General features: G+C 35.1%; 1 protein-coding gene across 1 annotated transcript in view; it reads right to left on the minus strand.

Moving 5' to 3' along the window:
• Positions 1-11,167, minus strand: part of LOC144437989 (uncharacterized) — a 25,429-nt gene extending 14,262 nt beyond the window's left edge. Inside the window, exons 1-9 of the mRNA XM_078127022.1 lie at positions 10,753-11,167; positions 8,140-8,271; positions 7,348-7,470; positions 5,615-5,746; positions 5,017-5,216; positions 3,845-4,045; positions 2,790-2,958; positions 2,205-2,389; positions 1-126 (exon numbers count right to left, since the gene is read on the minus strand). The exon at positions 1-126 is cut by the window's left edge and continues 63 nt beyond it. Coding sequence (XP_077983148.1) covers positions 1-126; positions 2,205-2,389; positions 2,790-2,958; positions 3,845-4,045; positions 5,017-5,216; positions 5,615-5,746; positions 7,348-7,470; positions 8,140-8,271; positions 10,753-11,167 — 1,683 coding nt within the window. The remainder of the gene's footprint in view (positions 127-2,204; positions 2,390-2,789; positions 2,959-3,844; positions 4,046-5,016; positions 5,217-5,614; positions 5,747-7,347; positions 7,471-8,139; positions 8,272-10,752) is intronic.
• Between the last annotated feature and the right edge of the window lie 15,323 nt (positions 11,168-26,490).

Raw genomic sequence — 26,490 nt, forward strand, 5'->3', positions numbered from 1 at the left:
TGAGAAGTTGATATCTATATTACTATGAAAGGTGACACTGACATTGCCAGAATACGACGCCCATACCACTATTCCAGGAGTGCCACAGTATAACCTTGTCAACGATTTCTCATTCATGTCCTCGATCTAAGAGTATATATTGAAATTATCGTGTAAGGGTGAGTGAGTGAGTGAGTGAGTGAGTGAGTGAGTGAGTGAGTGAGTGAGTGAGCGAGCGAGGGTGATTTAAAAATACACTAGTCATTCAAACTTTTGTTGATGTCAGTCAAAGTGGTTACGATGCTTTGTGAGGCACCTTTAGTAATTACATATGAGAGGTGGGGAATGAGGCGGGGGGAGTTCTATTTTACATTTGAATTCTCGTGGAGAGGCACATTTTATTTTAATTACATGTAGTATCAGAAAACACCACGGCATCCAATGGCATCCACTACAACAATCCACCACTGCCATCGATGTATCATAAGGGAGCCTTTTAATAGTATTTACAGGTATCAGCTTATGATATCAGCTTATATATAATTGCTGCTGAAAACCATGTAATGAACTGTCAGATGTGGTGTGAGTGGGTCTCACAGGTGTAAAATGGGAGTAGTTGAGTAATATACTAGGGATAATATTGTGGATATGTTGATCTCGTTCCTAACGATGTCAGGAGAGTGAAAATCTAATCATTAGGAGTTGAATTGTGGCCGGTGAATGTATATATTAATGCAGTGCCTTCACACCCATCCACATGGCGATAGTGGTGGAGGCAAAGTAATTTGAAACGTTCAACATGGTGGCAGCAGTTGGTTTTAATAGGGGGGGGGGGATATCATGTTTTAGAGAAATAAAGTTGGAGGAGTGCCACTTTTCAGCACGATGAAATTGGGGCAGGGTCACATTCTACGTATGCAACAGCCTGAGCCTGATTTTATTCCGGGCCTCCCCCTTGTAATTAATGAAGGCTCCCTATTATCTGAGCCTTTCAGCCAAATACATGTTTTACCATGCAGTGAATTAGTCATTAGCTGCGGTGTGAGGGGAGGAGGTGGTTTGATAGGAGTGTGAAGGAAACAGAGATGGGTATAATACGCTGGAGTGGGGATGTTTACAGTGATCTTGATAATACAAATTCAGTAGTCGTCATGCATATCTAGCTACTAGTGTTTAGGAGTTCTGGCCTTCGTTCAAACAAAAGAATTATTTGATGCATTGCCGTCAAACAAATGCACAGCTTCTGTAGTAGTAGTAGTAGTAGTAGTAGTAGTAGTTGTAGTAGTAGTAGTAGTAGTAGTAGTAGTAGTAGTAGTAATAGTAGTAGTAGTAGTTGTAGTAGTAATAGTAGTAGTAGTAGTAGTAGTAGTAGTAGTAGTAGTAGTAGTAGTAGTAGTAGTAGTAATAGTAGTAGTAGTAGTAGTGGTAGTAGTAGTGGTAGTAGTAGTAGTAGTAGTAGTAGTAGTAGTAGTAGTAGTAAACAGTTGATTCCTATAAAACTATCATCGTGGTTGCAGGGGTGGGATAGAGTCGGAATCTCGTGTTCCTTTATCTACTGATAGCATTTTTAGCTATGTTTTGCTCGATTTCCCATGGCCCTCACCTTGCTTGTAAGGCGTAAAAAAACTGTGTGGTTCTGCTTACATTCAATTTTAAAATAGGTGGGGTAGGAAGATAATTTTATTTCATTTTTAATAGTATAATTTTTTTTCTGTGTGAGTGTCTAGTTCAGGTTTTCCAATATTTTCCAAATGGTCTCTGTGTTGTTTATTTCTTGCTATCAGATGTACAGCCATTACAGATTGGAAGAATAGTTTTATATAATTTGTCTTTTTAAGTTGATGTCAGTTTCCGCACCCACTATTTCTTGCGAGACCACAATTTTCGCGATTGTATTATTATTTTACTCGAATACGTAATAAAAACATGACTTTTATTTAGGGGCGGCGTGAAACACTAGATGGGGTAGGGTAACCGGAACCAAAACTAGTTTTATTTGGCCTATTTACTGAAGGCTCGCTCAGGAATAACAGTTGAAAGTGAATACACCATTATCACAAATGGGAATACGAGTACTGCACATTGTAACATTCTTTCTTATAGATTTGCATTCTTAATCAATTGTATTACGTCATATTTGATGGATCAGTTAATATTTGCTAACATCAAGAAAGATAAATGTAATTTCAAAACAGAAAACTAAAGATTATCAATAGTAATTCTACCTTGATATAATCATTGACGCAGTCCTTGCTATCTTCAAGTTCAACTTCTCGGAGTGTTAAATTAATACAACCACCATGAGGATTGACAATGCTGTACCGACAGTGACTACCGTTATCGTAAAACTTTCCGTGGCCGCGTGACTTGATAACGCGGTGGGGATCGATGAACACTTGGCCACAACTATCTGGTAGATGAATAGTGAAAAAAAACCGCATGAAACAGTAAGAATTGTGTGCTATGTGTTAGTATGGTTCTTGTGAACGAATTCTTACAACTCTGACGTAATCATAGACACATTTGCATCAATAGACTAAAATTTCAGCGACCGTTCCTATATATTCGATCAAGCAAAATCTGAATGGAAATGTTGCAAATTTGGGAATTGAACAAGAACGTCGGCTAACAGCCTGTGTATGAGAAGGAAATAAACAGGATGCAATAAACAGGATACAAACTACATGTGGGGGGGGGGGGGCGGTGGTTTTGGGACAAGGTCTTGGGAAAGTGTCGTTCTTTTTCATACACTGAACATCTGATGTCATCCGACCCCTCCACCTTTAGTTTATATCGCGTCCTTTACATACCACGGTAACCTTCGAATTCTTTCTCGCATGTCTTTCTTTGACAGTATTTCGTTGCACTTGGTTTTAATCCGGGACAAGTCTTGTTTCTTTCCCCTTCAGGAAGCTGATCTTCGTCTGCTTCACACCACACATCTCTGCTGTTTATACCCCCTCCACATGTCAAAGAGCACTAAGAAACAAGACAATAACTACATTGTAAATTGATAATGGTCGAAAGAGCTACATTCACACTTTACTAAAAGTACATACAAGAGATTAGTGTGATGCTTGTAGGCAGTGAGCTATCTGCTGTGAGTGTCAAAGTACAAGGTAATATGATTATAACTGACCGGAAAATCTTACACAGGCTCGGCCAGATTTAAGTGGTGTATAATATACAAAAGTTGAAAACTACATTTTTGTTCTGAGTCACATTTGGTGATGCGCAAATATATGGTTTATATATTGTTTTATCTCCTGTAAGCCTGCGCTACCTGTAACTGGGACATTTTTTTTCACCAGGTTACAAACGATACGTTTCCCTTACTTATTAAAGCTTAAGAGCCATTGTATGTGATGATTTGTAGTCTGCCAATATTATCCGTAGGCATGTAGTGACAAGCTTAGATCTTGAGCGAAAGCTAGATTTTGAATCTGTCGTCATATTAAAACTGCACTAGTTTGTAATTGTATCATTTTCCGATCACTGTTCATGTATGTATGTATGTATGTATGTATGTATGTATGTATGTATGTATGTATGTATGTGTTTGTATGTATGTATGTATGTATGTATGTATGTATGTATGTATGTATGTATGTAGAAAAAAAGAACTCTTCCTGGGAGGTGTGGCATAGAAAATACACCAGGAAAATGGAATCCTTCGTACTCCCCATGGAAGTAAAATCTGGACACTCCCGAACTTATTTTTTTTAGATAAAACATTTTTTTATAAAGGATGTTCCAGTTCATGCAGCTACAGCATGCAATACTGTTTAAGTTAGTTTGTCCATGTAAATTGACAATGTGGCGGGAATTCAAACACGGTTTTATCTAAGGACTAGCATATAGTTACCTCAAGCCACGGACTTGTCTTCCATTTCTTGTAAGTACTCGGACATACCACTTCCTCCGTTACTATATGGAATCCTTGCGAATGAAACTGACTATCTGTTCGATAAAATAACTTGACTGAGTTTGACGAGGATATCCATCTGTCAGGGATGTTGAAACCACAGACGGTTGTCTTGAGATTACTGTTTTTCAAGTCTCTTATCTAAAGTATAAAATCAAATATACGTTATTAGGGCTAATGAGGTCATTCGTTTATGTATTGCCCCATTTAGATTTTAAGAGAGAACTGGCTATATGTTCTACCGTACAACTGTAATTATTTACAGTTATTATTTCAGATCTTTCACGGATTATTATAGGATCTTTTTTAGTATTTTTGTTCGTAGTACTCTCCCGTACCATATTGTTTGCATGGGAGGTAACTTGTTCCGACATGGAATGGGAAGGCTAATAAGCTCATCAAAAAAAAAAAAAGGGGGGGGGGCAAGTTATCGGTAAACAGAGCGAATGTATAGATTCTATCTACAAAAACTTATTATATCAAAGGCTCTACTCCCAGTGCGCATGCTCTAAATGACGACTACCGTTCTCATCCCGTCTATGCAGAATTCAACAACTGACTTATTGTGGTAGATGCATGTACTCTGGAAGTTGAAACAAACCATTTTAGATTTTCCTTTGTTCGATCCGCCATGCCATCTTATATTGGGGTCGAATTATTTTTTTAAAAATTGACGTAAAATAAAATAAAATTCCGACCTATCTACCCTACTATACGTTTTAAAGTCATATTAACGGAAACAAACGTTTGTTTGTTTGTTTTCTTAATTTTGGCCAATAAGAAACTGCATATTCTACATTAATATGGCAAGATCGTAATAGCTTTTACTTCTTTTTGTTTATTATACAATAATTTACTGTAACTAGATACAGACACGCGGGCGCTAATGTATTGATGTCTGCATTTAATGTTGCATGGTGGCACTTTAGTTCATTCAAATGGGACAAAATGTTGCAAGAAAGTGTATTCTTTTAATATTGTTATCTTAAAGTAAAGCATGTGCAATTTTTTATTGTTTTTTGCGTGGGTGTGTCAAATAAGACCGGTGAACGGTAACTTGAAACGTGTTGTACATAAATATGCTAATAACAGACAACCACACTGTACAGTACCTCGAGATAGTCGTTGTAACAATCTGGATGCCATTCCATATCCACATGTAAGAAGGAAATAGCGATGCAGAATTCCTCTGACTCCGAATGTAATTCGACAATGCACGATTCGTTGTTCTCATACGGAAATGGGTATCTCGGCGAGTAAAATGAAGAATTGCGAAAAGGAAAAATTGTCAAGTTCTTACCGCACGGCTGATCTTTATATAAAAAAAACAAAAACAAAATTTCTTTATTGAAAGCAGGACATGGGCCATCTTACAACAAAACCAAAGTGACCATAGAGTTTCAATAAGGCACACCGTGTTCTCGGACATCTGGCACATGGTTTTTATCACAAATAAGTATTATCAAACACCTTTGTGTTATTCTCATGCCCTCCCCGTTTCAAAACTCATCTTTAACTTGATTGGATTCAGGTAATAAATATGTGAACCACGATAGACTTAATTATAAAAATACAACTATGAAAACAAAACCCTTCAAATTCTTATTAATCAAATGCATTTATAAATTCTTTCAATTTTCTGAGAAATGTATGATATGATAACCGTCTACCGGTACAATTTTAAAAAAAAAATCACCGATGCATACTAACCATATTTATCCAGACAATTTATTTCATCTGCCATATCATTACAATCGGGATATCTATCACATTTTTGTTCATCAGATATACATTTGCCGCCATTCTTGCCGACGTCACACTTTAGACCTCCCTTGCATTCAACTGTTGAGAAAGATAATGAAGTAATGATTAGTCCAGAAAAAAAGAAGCTGTTCAACGAGCCCGACCTATCTATATTTTTTGGCATTTTCAATTTTTTTGGTTGCGTGTGAAATCCACATCATTTGTAAAGTAATCTCGTTTGGACCGTTATTGTAGTTGGTTATCACTGTTATTTTAATACATCATTGTACCATATAATTTTATATCTCCACTGTGGTGTAGATGACAGAAGGTGTGTCTAAAATAATTCTTGAGTTTCATTTGGTGGGTCTTAACATTTTTGATAGGAGAGGGTGAGAGGAGCTACAAAAATGGTTTAACTGTAAATTGTGTACATTTCGTAATTGCAAGAGTAAAAATTACTGAATAAGTACTATACAAACTCAACTTGAAATGTTTTGCCATCATTATATGGCTTGTTTTTATACCCTTGTCCAACATTGTAAAAAAATAAATCGACCTACCGACCCAATGTGATGGGTTAGGTTGCCCGTTGAACAGCTTTTTAATTTTTTTTCTGGCCTTACAATATTTTAGATCAGTATAAAATCTTTTCTTTTACACTACTACACATAGACTGCAAGTTACGATGGGTCGTGCCACGCCTATCAGAACAGAGGACTATCTATATATCTACACTCTAAAGTGATGTGTCCAGTTCCTGAACACTTAATTGTAACAGATTGTGAACGCATTATATGTGTTCAATATAAATACTAGAACGCGTGTGTTCAGATTTAGAACACGGTGTTTTTATTTTGAACGCATAACATATGTTCAAAATCTTATAAACTAGAACACTGTTGACGCATCAGAACACTGTAACAGTTTTTGAACACAAAGTAAGTGTTCAGAACAAGAATAGAACACATGCATTCTAGATCTGAACACTAGTGTGTTATGTTTTTTGGCACAAACGACGCTAAACTGAACACATGGGACGCGTCCGAAGCGTCAAAATCTTTAGAGTGATCTATCCATCTATCTAAATATCTATCTATCCATCTGTCTCTCTCTCTCTCTCTCTCTCTCTCTCTCTCTCTCTCTCTCTCTCTCTCTCTCTCTCTCTCTCTCTCTCTCTCTCTCTCTCTCTCTCTCTCTCTATCTATCCATCTATCTATCTATCTATCTATCTATCTATCTATCTATCTATATCTATCTATCTATTTATCTATCTATCTATCTATCTATCTATCTATCTATCTAGCTATATATCTATATATCAAACTTATGTAGCGCCAACTATCCAAATTTAAACAATGTTCAGTGGTGCTTAGTGTTACATAGCAAATGAAAATGCTCTCTGAAAGACGAGTGAGTGTTTAAGCGTCTTTTGAAAATGTTGATAGTGGGAGAGGTTTGTATACACGAATATAGAGATATCCAAAGTACAGGAGCTGTTGAAGAGAAGGGGCTGCGACCATGAAGCCAGATTCCATCTGGGTGTGTCCAGAAGGCATTTATCCGATGAGCGAAAAGTGTGTGCTGAAGAACGAAGTGTAATTAAGTTCCTAATATTGAAAGAGTTCATTGGGGGCTTTGTAAGTGTTCACGTATACTGCCTATAAAAAGACATGCAAAATATATACATAGATACTCACCACAGTTTTCTTCATCTTTGCCATCAAAACAATGCTGGATGCCATCACATCGTTTCTTTTTGTCTATACAGTAGCCATAGAAACCAGGCACTTCACAGTTAAATTGTCCTTCCTCGCAGAGAACTGTACAATGAAATGAACCATTTATAGTAAACGTTGTTTGGAGACAAAATCGTGAACCCAAATAGAATTTCTTTTATATATATAAGCCTATATAATTTGTAGTGTGTACGCTGGAATCTGATTTATACGCGTACTTCTAGACCCTAGTATCGCAATTCCAAATTTTTTTTTTTAAATGTACGAAATTCGCGCTCTTACTAATTTCAAATATTCTATACAAAAAGTATAATGCGATGTTAATAACTTTAGAATATGTATCGTTTAAATATTGTAACTTTAAAGCTCTATTTTTTAGTGTAGAACTGAGCAATCTAACCGCCTTTGTAAGCCAAATCTCACTAAATCGCATATCATAAACATAAATAAATCCGAATAATATACCCGAAAACTGTGTTAGTGACGTGAACCATTAAACATACTCGAGTTTCATAGTATTTTAGCAGTGTTGCATACCATTTACTATAGTTTAAATTTCGGGTATAAATCGACCAATATGGCTTTTCACGGCGTCACTTCCGAGTGATTTGCTCCCTTGTGAAATGAGTACAGTACTGTGTTCTGTAAGGCCTTAACTTGATTACTTATCACATTTATCCTTCGTATAGTTGCACGTATTGGATAGGCTGTCTTTTTTTTAAAACACAGTAATAAGCAGATATTTGGACTTACTATACGACTTATCGCAATTCTGTTCATCGCTGAGATCATCTAGGCAGTGAAACCGTCCATCACATCGTTGGTGTGCTTTGATACATAGTTTACTTCTACTGCACTGAAAATCGCCAGCAAGACATTTACTATCTGGAGCAAAACAAGGAGAAAATCGGAAACAAATGTCGTTCAGTTTTGAAATACATAGGTAACATTCATAAAAGACAAGATTATTTGAAAATCATGATTAGTTTGACGAATAAAAACGCGTTTGTTGTTTAATCCCACACACACGTTTCTATTTACCTCAAAAGAGTAGTTATAAAAAAGCCATGAATTTCGAAAACAAATGAAATAAAACTCTATTATAGTTATGGTTTAGTGCAGGACAATGTGAAACATGTGAGAACTTGCCTGCTAAGAAAATCGACAGACAGACAGACATACATACATACATACATACATACATACATACATACATACATACATACATACATACATACATACATACATACATACATACATACATACATACATACATACATACATACATACATACATACATACATACATACATACATACATACATACATACAGACAGACAGACAGACAGACAGACAGACATACATACATACATACATACATACATACATACATACATACATACATACATACATACAGACATACAGACAGAAATTTCTACCTACCTACCTACCTACCTACCTACCTACCTAGACATTAATACATACATACATACATACATACATACATACATACATACATACATACATACATACATACATACATACATACATGCATGCATACAGACAGACAGACAGACAGACAGACAGACAGACAGACAGACAGACAGACAGACAGACAGACACACACACACACACATACATACATACATACATACACACACATACACACATACACACATACACACATACATACATACATACATACATACATACATACATACATACATACATACATACATGATACATACATACATACATACATGCATGCATACATACATACATACATACACAATATTGCATGTACATGTATACGAGTACGTAAAATAAACTGTGTAAACGTGTGACCATAGTTTCAAATATCGAGGGATGTAGACTAATGAACGTGACCGCCTTCATTGGAAGACGTACAATAAAACATCTCATAATACAACCGAACGTGTCCATGGGGAGTACAACACGATTGTTAGAATTGTATAATATATAGAAAACAAACTATTGTCGTTGCCTCATTTCTGAATTTTTATAATAATGTCTGATCCAACCCACATTGCACCTAGGTATCGATAGTGAGTGTGATAGAAATAGTATTTCTTAATAGGGAACTTGCAATTTAGACGACTGTGGGATATCTGAACTTATCGTAATACCTAATGTGGAGCTATTAATAGAATAAACCTCTTACAATGGTCAGAGTATCACCATGACTAGATTATTGGTGGTTATAAACAATGTAACAATTATTGTTTACAATACTGATGGATTCATATTTATCATCATATTTCCCATGATGCAAGCATTCAATATTATTCAAAGTGGCCATATGGATAAAGATTGGGTATTTTGGATTTCTTAATTCATAAAGCAATTTCATCACGGCTTCCTACTTGAAAAATCAATATGCAACAACATTGACCATCAAGTCTGTGTTTGTAACTCATTACATTACAAAAAGCTATAAAAGAAATGTGTAAAACAGTTTGTTTTATTGTACGCACAATAACAAAGAATTTTATACATTTATTGATATTTTGCAGCTGATTGAGTTACAGACAAGGCCTTGCCTTGGTATATGCTGTTTCATATTGATTTTTGAAGTCGAAATCCATCATAAAATTAATTTATATACTAAAAAATCCAAAATAAATACCCTGTCCTCATCCGCGTGACCACTTCAAGATGGCGGGTTTGCAAGTTCAGTATTGGTGAAGAAGAGTAATCAAGCCTAGTTGCAAGACAACTATTTCCATTGCCCCTTTTCCGTTAGGTAGTGATATCCCTATTAATCTTGACTAGTAGATAATATTTGCAATTTGCAATTACTGCATATTTTGGGAAAATTGTATTCAACACTTGTTTACCACCATAATTGAAATCCATAAAAAAATACATTGAAATAATTGATAAGGCAGGTTTTAACGTCTTTGACAGCAATGATAGTGATATCGTATCCTTATTAAGCTTATCTTGTCATTCCTCTGGGGACATTGTTTTGTAATTAATACTTGCAGCTGTTGTAAACGTTTCAACAGATAACTATTGCGCTCGTAAGTACGAATTAATTTTTCCCGGGGAGATCGATCGTCAGTTTGTAAGATGACTAACTATAACGTTCATGAGAGACAGGCAGACAGACAGACAGACAGATAGACAGACAGACAGGGACAGCGAGGAAATCTTTAAATGCATAGATAGTGGGGCTGAGAAATTGACAGAATTAATAATTATCCATGGTGAAGTTGAAGTTGACGTTTTTAAGTCAACAACTAAAAAATACTTAAAGACTAAAAGAGAAATAGGTGGAAAGTTCGATTTTTTTTCTGCGTAAAGTCAGTAATATATTTTTTTGGAGGAGTACCCTTTGTCTTACCTTGGTACGATAATGCTTGATGAAAACTCTCCTCGTGCACTGGATCAGTCCTCAGGATCTCGCTGTATATACTCTTCTCAATTCGGGACTTTCGTAATTTATTTGTATTGCACAACGTGACAGCCGGGAACGTTATGTTGTCTGTCGTCCCTTCATTGATCTTCGCAACAAGATCGTACGACGCATACAGTTTGATCAACGTGATGGCCTGGTACACAAAAACAACTATAGCAATGAAAAACAAGGCAGACCAGAAGCATCTGCTTTTCACCGACTTCGCACGCACAATTCTCGGTAAACAATGACCGCTCGTCTTTTGTATGAAACCTTCGACAATTTTCTTAGTGTCTGTGTCATCCTCGTCAACGGTTGTCTGTGATTGTGGACCATCGGGAGTGTCGTCCACTATCGTCATACCGTTCGCACCTGCTTCAAGTCTCGGAGACGGCGACTCGTTCTTGTCCGGAGAGGAGGAGGTTGTCTTCAAAGTGAAAGAAAACCGTTTCATCTGGACGTGCTTACATAAAACCCACAAAACATCTAATAAATCTTTAAACAACTTCTTACCATGGAGAAACGTTCGTCATATAACTAAAACCAAGTCAGCGAACTGAAACGAGAAAGGCAAGGTGTTGTCAAAACTAATATGTGCCGATAGCAAACGTTCGACTTGTTCAAGATAACAAAATTGTTTTGATAACCACTATCAACACTGTAATCTCATTCAAAATTAAAGGCATGAATTATTCAAAAAAATGGCATGAGTTTCATTTTTTTACTTATTATTCATGATTTTATGATAATTTCGCCTATTAAATTATCTTGCAAAGACATAGCTCTATCTCCAATTTCATTTTCTTGCAAATCTAATTCCCCATTTCAATGTTTGGTTCAAATAAGAATGTCTGTATACAGGAGAACCATTGGACTGCCTCGAAACGCCAACTGTAACAACACATTTTGTCAAATATTTCGGGAATAAATGTATAGTGTTATGATCTGTATTGATATACCAGTTACTAGAGTTTTATTGTGTTCACATTTCTATCATAATTTACAGTGCTATAACATCGTGTTTTGATAACATTTTGCTGGTTTGCCTGTTCCGAGCTATCTATTTCTTTCGTCTGATAGAAATGTGCTTGTCTCTCGGTCTGTCTCAGCCAATCTGTCTTCCTGGTCGGCACTGTCTCTCTCGCTTTCTTTGTACATCCCTCTATGTGTCAATCTCCGTGTGAGTCTATTTGTCTCTTTCTGTCTGTCTCTGTCCCTGTCTCTGTCTCGCTCTCTGCCTCTGTCTGTCTGTCTGTCTGTCTGTCTGTCTGTCTGTCTGTCTGTCTGTCTGTCTGTCTGTCGGTCGGTCTGTCTCTGCCTATGTCTCTGTCTGTCTGTCTGTCTGTCTGTCTGTCTGTCTCTCTGTATCTGTCTGTCTGTATGTATGTATGTATGTATGTATGTATGTATGTATGTATGTATGTATGTATGTATGTATGTATGTCTCCCTCTGTCTCTCTTTGTGTGTCACTCTGTCTCTGTGTGTGTTTCTCTCTGTCTCTGTCTGCCTGTCTGTCTGTCTGTCTGTCTGTCTGTCTGTCTGTCTGTCTGTCTCTCTCTCTCTCTCTCTCACTCTCTCTCTCTCTCTCTCTCTCTCTCTCTCTCTCTCTCTCTCTCTCAATATCTTTATATTTCTTTATCATTACGAAGAACAGCTCACGATACAACATTCATGTTTACATACACATGTGTGGAAATAAGCTTCGTCCTCTGTACCTATTGGTTTATTAGAATGTTAAATAGTACGTGGATGTGATGCAAAAGGCTGGTTAAGCGCTACCAGAACGAGTATTAATAGTATTTATCAATAGATTATTAAGTGTTCTATATCTGAAATTACCATCAAAAGACAGGATTAAATATTCATATCTTGATGATAACGATCATAATAAATAATAAGAATGATAACAGGAAGACAACATTTGCATAATGACTGATAAGACCTATTTAAATAATCATATGTACTAAACTAGCATGATGATATGTTTTCAATTATATGCAAGTTGGTCAGACGACACAATACCAATATTAATAATTACTATTAATATTGGATTTGTGACATCCAATACTGTATTGACATTTCAAAGAATTCTCAGTCTGCAATATTTAGGGCTTGGTACACAGGGAACTTTGCACACCCCTGCAACATTCACATACCGAGGCAGTGTTGTGCACATAGCTGTACCAGCTCAGTGGAGCCACGGGGACTGTACCAGCTGTGTGTAAAATATCCCTGCCACAGCTCTGGCCAACTCACTAGGTGTACATATCTAGATTTGACAGATGTGTAACTAGTATGGCAACATCGATCAATGTAACATGGATGTCAAAAATAGCAATGCAGCATACGTTTTTATAACATCCACGTACACAAACTTTTACCTATAGCCATGTATCAGCACACTGGTACATGGCTATCACTGTTACATCACTGGTGCATGGCTATGGGAAATACATATTTTTTAACATCCATGTTACATTGATGTTGCCATACCAGTCAAATCTAGGTATGTTACACCTAGTGTGTTGACTAGAGCTGTTGCAGGGATCTTTTACTCATAGCTGGTACGTATACAGCCCCCATGGCTCCACTGAGCTGGTACAGCTATGCACACAACACTGTCATCGGTATGTGAATGTTACAGGGGTGTGCAATGTTCCCTGTGTATGACTAATGTTTGGTGGCCATACCATTGCAATGTTTTGTTGTCATGTGGTAAAGCGATGCATGGGTATTTTTTATATTTGGTTTCTTCGGAGCAAATCTTCATAATGTGACAAATAGTAGAATCAACGGCATTTGTAATGATATTAGCTATACACCAACAAGCTTGTCTCATATACAGCCCGTTTCAAGTTAGCGTTTACTGACTCTGTTTGACAACAACACAGAAAACGATAAGCATTACAGCACTTTCTACACTTTGCGACAGCCAGGTCGCAGTTTCTTGCTACATTTTGTCTAAATGAAATGCTCCATTTAAACTTCCTGCAGCTAGATGCAGACATGTGGGCGCTAATCTTTTTTATGCCATGCATTCAGTGTCTTCATGGTGGCACGTTAGTTCATTTCATTTAAACAAAATGTCGTGTTCATTCCAGCATACTAGTGTAGCATTTTCAGGTTCTTATCAATAATTCCTACATGGTTGCTCCAATTCAATAGAAAGAGTGAACACTAAAATGAAACTGGATGTACGGACCACTTCAATTCAGTACTTAGTAAAAAAGATACTGAAGATGTATCGAAAAAGTTTTATTTGCATGTATATGTCCTTTATTCTAATCCGCATATCGCAGCTATAATACAAACTTTGTACATTTATCTAAAAGTTTCTCAATAAAAATTCATAATCTGAGTTATTATATAGATTCAAAGATTCCACGAAAATTCTTTAGCGGTTTAATGTCTAAATACTAAGTACAACAGTGCCAGTCTATACACAGTGTCACGGATGACAGACTGATATTTTATAAGCAGAAAACGAGTAATTCAAGAGGGGCATTTATCACGAAATATGTATAGTTTGACAGTAGGAGAGATTTAATATCAGATTCTGTCTTGATAAACACGTGATGAATGTATGTACGCCATACTACTTAATTACTATGAACAATTATTGCCTATTTCTTATCAAATTTCTCTCAAGCTTTCTAAAAAAAATAATACATTCTGAAATGTCAAATGAAATTGATATTTTAGCTAAAACAGAAAGTTTAATTGTCATAATCATGACGTCTCCACGATTTATGAGGATAATATTAAATTTATTATTGTGGTAGTCATTATCATATTACATGTGATAGATCACGTATTCATGTAAAGTCATATCGTGTAATATTCGTAAGTCAAAATTGATCATTTATTTCTCGGCGTTAAATCGCAATAACCCATGTTTTTGTCTCAAAATATTGCAATGGAAATCTGTTTTAGTATTTTAGCATTGAAAGTATACTAAATTTACTATTTAAGTAATCATGGTTCAAGTGAGGGTTAATGTCATTATTTTGGTGAAATGATCAACATGTCACATGATGTCGATTTTACAAATTTATTTTTGAAATAGAATTCATACTTCGTGCAGGTTGCTGGTACTTTGCTGATACTTTGCTGACACACCATACAATAGATAAATCGAATGTGTTTGCATTTGTTGATTCCCTGTCGTTATTGAGTTCTGGGCTGTCCTGAAAAATTGGGGTATATTGAAACCAGATATTTCACATTCATTTCACTGACACAAATTTATATACCCTTGCTGTGTGAAAGCGAAATGCCGGCGTATTTTTATTTGCCATAAATAAGTGGGCAAAGTCAATGTTACGTAAGTTGCATTAATGAATATCAATTATCGATACCTAATACATTATGTTTTTTAGTTTACAGTTAAGTCAAAACCATGCAAACAACACGTTTTCGTTCAAGTTGGCCTATAAATCATGATTTGTGATCATGACGTCACATCGACGTGACGACAGAAAGCCCCAGACTATAGAGTGTCTTAAACACCAACAGTTGGTGATATTGCCCAAATTTCTGTTTGGTTTCAAACAAATATACTAGTATAGCGATATCGTCAACTATTTCGATACAGTTGAAATGCTATGGAGGGCTTGATAAGGATTTCATTATAAATGATATATGCCAGTCAGTAGAATGAGTTGAAAAGAAATATTCAAATGCGGTCTATACACGGCCTCTTCCTTTTCCATACAAAAAAGGCGTTATCAACTATATTGCTAGCTTAACAACACTGGAAATTCTACGTACCTTTCAAATAACAGGTAAGTCCGTTCGGTTAGCAGTGCCTGTTTAATAATACCATACAGCAGTTAAAACCTTCTAGTCCGTAGTGAGCAATATTACTATTTTAAGCACATGGTTGACAGTTACTGTTGATTTACATTCACAGCGACATCTACACCCCCACTAACATCAAACTACAGCATTTTGTGATAGATAAAACATAAATATCATAGCAAGTATCGATCCAAGTCAGGAGTCAGAGAATTCGACGACGCCATTTCGTTATCTAATAGACGCGAAGATAAAACATTTCGTCAACGAAGGTTAAAGATAAACACTTCGATCTTCGTAGATTGTACATCGATATTAAAATGAATGTGTATTAATACTATTTGCAGCTTTCAGAAGGTGTCCGTACCAGTAAATGTTATTTGTGAATATATTTCAGTCCATTAACTGTATGTTAACACGTTCCAATTTTAGCAAGTCATAATAATGCCAAACGAAGTTAATATTACCCTTTAAAATAGACAGGGTTTAAGGCATATGTGGCATGCGGCAAGGGAGCTTGCCACACTGGAAAAGTAATCACATGAACAGTGAAGGAAACACCGTTGGACAAACAGACATGAAGACAGACAGACATGAAGACAGACAAAAAGACAGACAGACAGACAGACAGACAGACAGACAGACAGACATACATACAGACAGAGACATACATACATACATACATACATACATACATACATACATACAGACAGACAGACAGACAGTCAGTCAGTCAGTCAGTCAGACAGACAGTCAGACAGACAGACAGACAGACAGACAGACAGACAGACAGACAGACAGACAGACAGACAGACAGACAGACAGACAGACAGACAGAAACAAATATATTCGTATATCATTTCAGGCCGTCCATGTTGTCGCAACATTTGTAACATTTGGTCATTGTGAATCAACCGCTACGTCATTCGAATGTCGCATCTTGCTTGACATTGAGTCTACAGGAAAGTGTATATTCATTTCGCTATGTGACTATATAGGCCTGTAAATAAGATTGTCATGTTGAACCAAAGGTAACCTTTGTTCATGGTGAATCAGTCGATGCCTTCTTTCTCAATATGTCAAAGTATGTAGATGCGGTAATACATCAGAACCAATCAACCGTGAAAGTATGATAATGATGACGAATAAGACGTTTTTGACATACAAATGATACTTTAACTACTGTAGCTGGCGAAGGACATGTTGACTGTATTGTAACTAAACCTACCTCCAAGGTGAAATTACAAATTACAAGTTTTGATGTAATGTGATTCATCTTAATTTTTTTTTAAATAGATACTATTCTACAATATTTTAGGTAACGAGTACTCTCTACTAGAAAGAAAAAAAAATGTCAGTGAATAATAAAAGTATCCATCCCCAAGCATAGTTAATGAAAAACCGAGAAAAATAATGGCAGTTTGGAACTTTTTGACTAATCGACCACTGCAGAACCAGTAATGTTGACACGGATAAGGTAGTACGGCCATGTTATATACACTCCATGTTTTGTTATGATGCTTGAATTGCAGGTTCGAGCCCCATCGATGCCGTTTGTTTCTGAGTGGCTGAAATCCTTGGGCAAGATTTGAACCACTGTCTGTGACTAAGTCAACTCGGCTGTATAATTGGGGACCTGGTAGGGGGATATAGGTTGCAATGTGAGTGCTTTAATCCTATGCGCTTATAAAGGCCGCCATGGATTATATGCTCCCCAGGGAGTTGAGGAAGTATAAAGGGCCGTTGTGCCGCTATAAATCCGAGTCAGGGGTCATGATTGTAAAGCGCTTTGAGCACACAGATGGGTGGGAAAGCGCTATATATAAGAACCAACAGTATATTAATATTTTCTAATTTAAAGACATTCACTTGTATAAGTTTGTGCATGGTATACTATTTTCAAATTACTCGAGTAGAATATTGACAACCCTTTAAAAATATTCAATGACAGAATTCTGTCAATTTCTAGATTGTTTTATCATCACAATTTCGTTTCCAAACTAATTAATGTGTTGCTGTGGGACGTCTTTATTGTTTACAGCCTTAAAAGTAAAAACTGTACAAGGAAAAATACGAACACCAAACACAATCGACGTGTTCCCGGAAGACTAAGCTGACAAGAACTTCATCACGCTATCAGGTACTGCACAAAATATGACAACGAGAAGCTGTAATATAGGTGTTTCAATGTTTTACCCGTACACATATACTATTCAATGGAAAGAATTTTTCAAAAATTATCAAATCTTTATATATATATATATATATCAATCTTTATTTTCATTATTCGGCGTCACATCGAATTCCCGGATGTTATGATCAATATCTATTATTTGAGTATAGTTTTGTGGGTTTTCTTAATTATGAAGAGACTTTGAAGAGTCGTCGATAGACATTAACACTGACCTAGATGTATCATACATCAATGTCAGGCAAATATAATTGACCTAATCTTGATGAATTTTAATGAACACCTTTGTAAACGTTAACGTTTTAATTGTAACTATATTTGCAATGCATTTTGAACACACACATATAATACACACTACATAATTACACTACTAATTATATTACTACATAATACACACAAATATATATAACTCGGTGAGTATCAATCTGCTAATACAGTGCTCTATACAGCAGTGGCAGAGCGCAATAGTTTTGATAGTTCTAGAACTCTTTCTTGATACAACCAAGAAAGAGTTCCAGAACTATCAACAACAACAAAAAATATATATATATATATATATATATATATATATATATATATATATATATATATATATATATATATAGAGAGAGAGAGAGAGAGAGAGAGAGTTTCATTCTTTTTTCGCCAAGTAGAGTGCTCAATCAGCTTGGAGAGCATATCATACATACAATGAAAGAAGACGAGTATGATATTACATTGTGTATTTACGCTACGGACCGTTTCACCAGAATGCTCATCAGGCGTGAACTCTTGCTTACTACTGACATAGTCTATACAGTACAGTGTGTATTCATTGACGGTGTATTCATTCATACACAAACTTGTATGTAAACAAGGTTACGTATTATTAAGTAAGAACTTGTTAGTGTGCCGGCATGTGCTGCTATTTAAGGTGGTTGATTTATCGGCGGTTATAATAAAATGTTTTTCCCAGTGACATAATTGACATCGTTTGGTAAAATTTGAGTATGAAGAAGCCTGCTTCAGAACTGACCATAGCATATCGTAATCGGTTTTGCTGTCTTTTAGCTGCCAAATATATTTACTGAGCGCAGTGTCTTTCTATATATATATATATATATATATATATATATATATATATATATATATATATATATATATATATATATATATATATATATATATATCACAAAAACAGCTACTTTAGAGGACACTTTCTGATAGATTTGCTCATATATATATGCAAATGTGTTATTTCAAATGAAAAACTCGCCAATTGAATCAATAGAAAGGGAGAAGTTTGATGGCACTGGAAATTTGATAAGTAATACGTCGTGTGTATATTAAGTACATTAAGTATGCAAATAAATCATATAAATATGCAAATAAGTTACATCTACTAAGTTATGTGAAATTCTGAACATCTTTTGATGATACGTCATATGGATGTCGTTGATTACCTATTCAAAGTAGTCAGTTATTTCAATTTGGAAGTCACAGCCGTCATGTGGATAGGGAATATGTGTTAGGAAAGAATCACTTGAAACAACTGCTGATAAGTGGACCTTATTGGTAAACATAATAAATATGCAAATTAGGAATTCAATATTATTATGCAAGTCAAATCCATACATATAGAGCATAGTTGGCACAGTATACTAAAGTCATTACCTCCGGTTACATGAGGTAAAAACTACTCACGGCGTTTATAATTGCACGGCATGTAAGTATGCATTAACGCATTCGATAAAACTTAACTGTTTTATCGATTAAAGATATAAAGTTTGCTATTCAAGGCACGTTAATTCAAACACCTGAAAGAGTATCACCTTAGTAAGCGGTGCTCACAAAAGCAAATCAGCCAACCGTGTATGAGATAAAAATAATATCTCATATTAATGGAACTAAAAACCTGGCATTCAGTATCGCTTACACGTATATATGATTCACGTGAATTGCATTGACAGTTCTAACATTAAACTGTTATCATTAAGACTGGCATTGACCCTAACTACAAGATAAACTATTTATGTCGTCATCAAATACCAGATGACTCATTAGCATATTTAATTAATATTCAAATGTGTGTATTATTAATACTCTTCAAAGGTTATATTAAGAAATTACCGAAACCTAATTGTGCCGAAATTGAAGGTAACATCTGAAACAATCTCTTCAGTTTAACTTCACCCATTAATGTTGTGCTTTGTTATAATGATGTGCAATTAATTGGATGTTATGACAAAGTGAGAGATAGAGATGATATTACGTTTTGATATAGGTTTAAGTATTTCAATACAGACTTTGCAATCCAAAGATTATTGCTTGGTTAATTGATTACTCAGTCTCTAGTTTTTTCTGTACACAACGAGATTTAGGGGTGGTACGGCGGTTACCTTTTAGTGTCCAGTGTGTCGTTAGGTTGAGATGAGTAGGAATGGCTGTTTAATGAAAAATGCGACACATTTAATTTATTGGTTACCAAAATATTACATAATATCACAGGGATCAGCGAGCATGTAATTTATTGATCGATTTATTTATTGATCTATTATTTGGTTGAATGATTGATCGATTGAATGATTAATTTTTGTGGAGAAATAAAACTTACTTTGTGTGTGATATTGTTCAATTGACTCATTGATTTTTGTTGTGATATAAAACTTTTTTTTCTCCTTTCCCTGGCTAAGCTTTTTCCTCTTTCAGCTGTACATACTTCTCTCTTTAAATAAAGACACATTGTCCATTCTTCTCCTCTTATCTAAATTAAAACACTCATAATCTCATAACTAGCATGGATCTGTTACCGCGAAAAATTGCCTCTCTTCTTGGTGATTATCAACCCAAACAAACAATCAATCATGCACACACTAGTATAGACTCCTTCCATGTTAGTGTACTTTTGAATGTTTGTCTAGTGTGATAATCACCCAGAAGATTAGACATAAAGCACATAGCTTAGCCAGGGAACGAGGGGGAAAAAGTTTTATATCACCACATATATTAAAATCATTCAATCGATCGATCGATCAATTGAGTACATGCTCGCTGATCCTTGTGATCATGTTAACATTTGTACACCATATCCACATTCGTAATGAGAGTTCTACCGGTTGTTAGACATGAGTAACATACTTTAGCAGATGTAATATTTTAGGTGTGTGTCAAAAGTAGTCCACACGGTTACAGACTGTTCCCCCCTTTTTAAAAAAGAAAAGAAAAGCGGCGTTTCAATTTCTAATATTTTCATTATCCCAATTATAAATAGTGAACGTACGTAGGTTTTTAATGGTACTCTAATAGATTTGCATATGAACCGTTTCTATGCAAATTACTCTACATATATACTGGTACATCATTGAAACATTGTGTAATCAACGCACAAAAATGAAATACATTTCTAGATATCTTGAATCACCTACTTCTATCTGTATAAAAAATAACTTGCATTAGTACAATATAAAGTTGATAAGTAGAATTTTTGTGGGTTATTTTTTTTCCATTATCAAGACATCAATGCTTAAAATATTATATTATGCATAATTAGATACGCCATGTTCAGGCTTTCTAATGTAGTTACGTAACTACAAAAATACGATTTAGTTAATATATGTGCGTGTTTTATTTTCATGGATTTGGTTCTATAGGTGATTTAATCTTGTCTTTACCGAACGAAAATACCCCCGAAATAAAATGTTGTTTACTTAGGTAGCGATTCAACGTGTTTATAGAGCAGTGAGTACACTCATGGCGTTTTAGTTTCAGACGATTTTGTTTTATTCGTCAGTGTCCCGGCCAATAGCAATTTACATATTGTGTAAATAATATCAGGTCATATAAGTTGTCTTTACACAATTGAAAACAAGTATAGAAAGCTGTCATCGAGCGAAAATACGATATTGTTATTCACTCCTGTAGCCCATCATGAAACCTTTGTTAACCCAACCTAAACCACAGTTTTCGCGCCCAGATATTCTTACATTATGGAATACAAACAATAACTGCCAAATCGTATGTGTGATTTCAACGATTTAGTTTTGAGGCCTCCTGGTCCTCATTGCACATTGATATGTTTACTAATGCGCATGCGTCTGGTGTTGCTTTGCTGTCAATTATTACTTAAATTATTAATAGGTCAAACTCGTATTGAATGCTATTTCGTATGTATGACTTCTCCTAATAATCCAGTTATACCACACAAAAATCAAACAGTGACGCCCTCAAGTGTTTGACTTCCATTGTTGTTGCTGGTAAATCTATGCTATGATGCCACGTTTAATAAAACATATTTGTCTTGATTATTTGCAATGGGTGGTGTTCTTGTGATTGACGATTTAATTAAAATATACGATTTGATTAAATTTCTGACCACTACAATTTAATTAAATTAATGTGTGTTGACAGGAACAAATCAACAGCGTCTGTTAATTAAAACGTGATTTCATTAAAAATATGACTAACTGCAAGAAAAAATGCCTGCATACAGTCAAATCAATTATCATGGTATGAGTTATTGAAATTTGAACTTTCCAGCTTCCATTTTACCATGGCGTCATGGAAATCTTCACTGATCAAAATCCGGAAATCTGACCATAATCTAATCATTAAGCTCTGTCTAGGCAATTTTTCCAGAGTGATATTTAACTCCATTATCTTTCGGACATCCAGCTAACAAATAGTTAGCCATTGGTGGCGCTAATAAGTTGTTTGGGGTCGGTAAATTGTACCTATATTCATCATATCTTGATTGCATCATTCTCAGATAATTTAATGTAATGTTCTAAATGGAAAGTGACGATTATTCTAACTACGTACTATAAATGCCAAAATTCAGTATTGCATATCAACCCAAATTCATTCACCTTTTAAGAAAACACACAATAATATATTAGGATTTTGAACAGTTTTGGCGAGAACTGTTTTAATGTGCAAATGAGCGCAAGAATCACTAAATTAAAAGCCGTCAAAGAAAACTGCCAGGTTATTTGAACGCTTTCTATTTCCAAAAAACACATAGATTGACAGCGCCCTCATATCTTGAATATATAAATTTTGTTTGACCTAATGTTAATTTATATTGAAATTAAACCCACACAACAATATGTAAGGTCGTTATATGTAAAAACATGCAGATAATTTAATGCTTCATAACAACTAGATATATATAGCGCCCCCATTGGCATTGCATAGATACGAATGTGGTTTGACCTGCCGTCTAGTTTCAGCCTTGTTTAATCTCTTTGTTTGTCTGGTTAATTATTATTACTAACAGACAGATTACATTTTTTTATAATACATGATATTAATACATACGTTCCCCATGCAGTGGTCAAAACTTATTTAAATCATACTTTTAATTATGTAATAATGAACCACACTTTTAATTATTATAAATAAAACCCATACATAAGTAATTTTTGCTCGTAAACATCCATTGCATTGGGCAGTAGGTTAATTACATTGGATATTTCATTAAAAGACCAAATTATTGATAAACAACCTATTACATTATTTAATGAAATTGTATATTTAATTAAATCGTGATCATAGACAAAGCCTAAAATCGACACTTAATGAGAACAAAATGTGGCTAGAACGTCCAGTCATTAATTAAATTTCATTGTTAATTAAATCTACACTTTTTAATTCATCATATTGCCAAATGGAGACACCATTGGTATTGCCAAAAAACCAAACTTACAATTATTAAACGTGACATCAGTACTAGCATCGGCTTCAAACCTTGAGGGCGCCCTTATTTTGTCTTGAATAGTAGCTGCTATATTGATTTCGAAGATCTCGTCACACTACTGCAGCGTTGCTGAAGGTATAAACTCTATCGACTGCCGTCTAGTTTATCATTAAAATAATACGGTAGTCAGAATACACTCACACTACTTTGATAGACAAACACGACACTATTTTCCCGATGATGTCATACTAAGACAAAATTAAAAAGATATCATTTTATTATAACAAATCACAAACAAAGCACGAACTATGCTTTCATCGCCAATAAATCTAGTCTGCCACGCAAGATGTACATTTATTTCACACGACATTTAAGACACAAGTATTTTAAATTCCTGACGACTATTAAGTTTAAACTTCAGTCTCTTAATAATTATTCAGTAGCGAATATAGGTAAAGCAGTGATTTTGATTTATTTTTGTATTTAGTGATTTTTGAACAAAAATACTGAAATCTCGCGTGACTGCACAATCTCGCGTGATTGTGAATAATCATTTTGCTCTCGCATAACTACAAACATATCTTTTTACTCAGAGTCATTGTTACGCAATCACACGATATTTCAAAATGAGATTTCAATGTTTTTAATTGCAAACATCACTAAATCAATCAATCAATCGATCAATCAAAATCACGATTTTACCAGGCTATTGGGAACCACACTTTTCTGATGTCAGTGTGACGATAAGTAGTTTACATACTGCTAAATCAATGTAACAGTTTTCAGGTTTGGAGAGAAAATGCAATGCAAAGATGATTTGTTTCAGAGAAAAGTCAACAAACTACCAATTTCCATATCTACATTTGTTCATATTTTATATTGCTACATAATACACAGGTAAAAATATTCTCTACAGTAAGTTTTTTTCTACAGTAATATCAGAATATCGAAGGTTTTCTCACAGACAAAAGTGTTGGTCACAAGCACGGTAATTTTGAAAATGTACAGCGCACTGCAGGTTACTGCTTCATCTGAAAGCAATAAAAACTACATACTCTACATGTTTTATGATAGCAAGATAACAAGTTCTTGCAGCATTTCATCTGAATGAAATAAATTAATTAAACAAACTATTAACTACACACAGACACGCGGACGCCAATGCTTTGATGTCTACATTTCCTGTCTGCAAGTTGGCATGTTGTTTCATTTCATGACGACAAAATGTAGCAAGAAACTGTTGGTTTCTGCGTGGTTGTCTCAAACAGAGCGAGTGAACAGTAACCTACAGTGCGCTGTATAATTCACTGTAATATAATCCAAGTAATGTGCAATTACTACATCATCTTACACGATCCAAATATAGACATTTGAAACGTTTGCACTTACTTCGTTCAAGAAAAAACAAGAAAAACATGGTTTGCCGCACAAATTTCTGAAATAGAGGTTATAAAAAATGAAGCCATTAAAGAATCCAAAATGGCTGCCTAATACTGTGTTAACTCTATGGGTAAATTTCGCTTTCGTTGAAAACAAGACGGTGATGCCCTAAATAATGTCTTTTATCTTTTCAAAAGGACCACGAACAAGAGGCAAAGTTTGGATGGATTCTAAGAAGTTTAATTTTCAAAGATATTTAGATCCCTGTGGCGCATTCTACCTTTATAATGAATTCCAGCAAATGCTAGCATCGATCACTGGTCTGGTTAATCGCTGGTCATTCTATGTAAGCCATGTCTAAAGAAGAGACATTTGGCGTGTATATATTTTAGTATTGCAGATGTATTCCCGTATAATGTAAATTACAAAATTATTTATACTGCCTTTTAATACTGAAGGTTCATATTGTTTCTGAAAGTCGCCACTAGGTGAACTATTAAATGGCATTTTAACAACACAGAAACCGTTTCTTTGTGAATAGTTGCCAAGATAATTTGTGCGTGTCAGCAGTACGAATGTCTTTTTTATGCAATGATAAAAAAGGTCATGCAAACGTTATCAAACGTTAAAACTATCTTTACCGTTGAGGGATATACGTAACTTAAGAAATGTCATCATTTACAGCTGACACACGATGTATATTGAAATATATTATCATATCTATACCAACACAGTCGCAAAAACTGCAAGTTCATGAAAATACCATTTCTAGCACGAGTTCGATTTTAAAATTGACTAGAAATGGTGATTGTTAATTTAAAAAAAAAAACCATCAAGTTATTGAAATTATAATAAAGTCATAACAAGGAACTAGACGGTTGATGACTTTTAATTAAAGGTGCCAGAAATTATATTCGAAATTTGGACACTATCAGGATGTTTTGATTGCTTTCCAATCATTGGAGAATTCATATTTTGGGTTTATTTATTTCCAAGAATAATAACAGATCAGTTATCAAGGACGTTAACTCTTTAGCACTGCATTTATGTATCTTAATGACTCTGGGTCAAAGAAAGTGAAATTCTGTACATGCGGACCTGCCGTATACTTTAATTTACCGCGAAATTCAATTAAATGATACATGTGTATGCATATGTATCATTTATAGATATATATACACAGGGAAGGAAAACTTTCTCCTACACTGCTATGTTCAGCATGTCTTCCGTTATATAGTTTTTATTTCAAGTAGTCGATTTTCCGGTTCCAAGGTGCATTGCGCGAGAGGACGTCGCTTATGTTGTTACATTTAGTCTTGTTTTGTCTTTTTTACGTTTGAAATAACATTTTCTTCAGGAAATGATGGAAAAACATATTGACCTCTTTGATTATAAGTGATTTTATAGAACAAATACTAAACGTCATCAATGTCAGAGAGGGATTTTTGCGGATGAATCCAGGGCAAGGTCAAGTGACAACTATCCACCTAAGTAGCACGTGTAATCCCTTCAGCGCCGCAAACACAATACATGACATTGTATCGAGAGACGCGCAATGCATCTTGGACCGGCAACAGGTCTATTCTGCTGCTCTTGCTGCCGGCCAATGGCTTAAAAGTTGACATTATTTCAGTTTGACAT

The sequence above is a fragment of the Glandiceps talaboti genome, chromosome 7 (assembly GCF_964340395.1).
Source record: "Glandiceps talaboti chromosome 7, keGlaTala1.1, whole genome shotgun sequence".
Taxonomy (NCBI): Eukaryota; Metazoa; Hemichordata; class Enteropneusta; family Spengelidae; genus Glandiceps; species Glandiceps talaboti.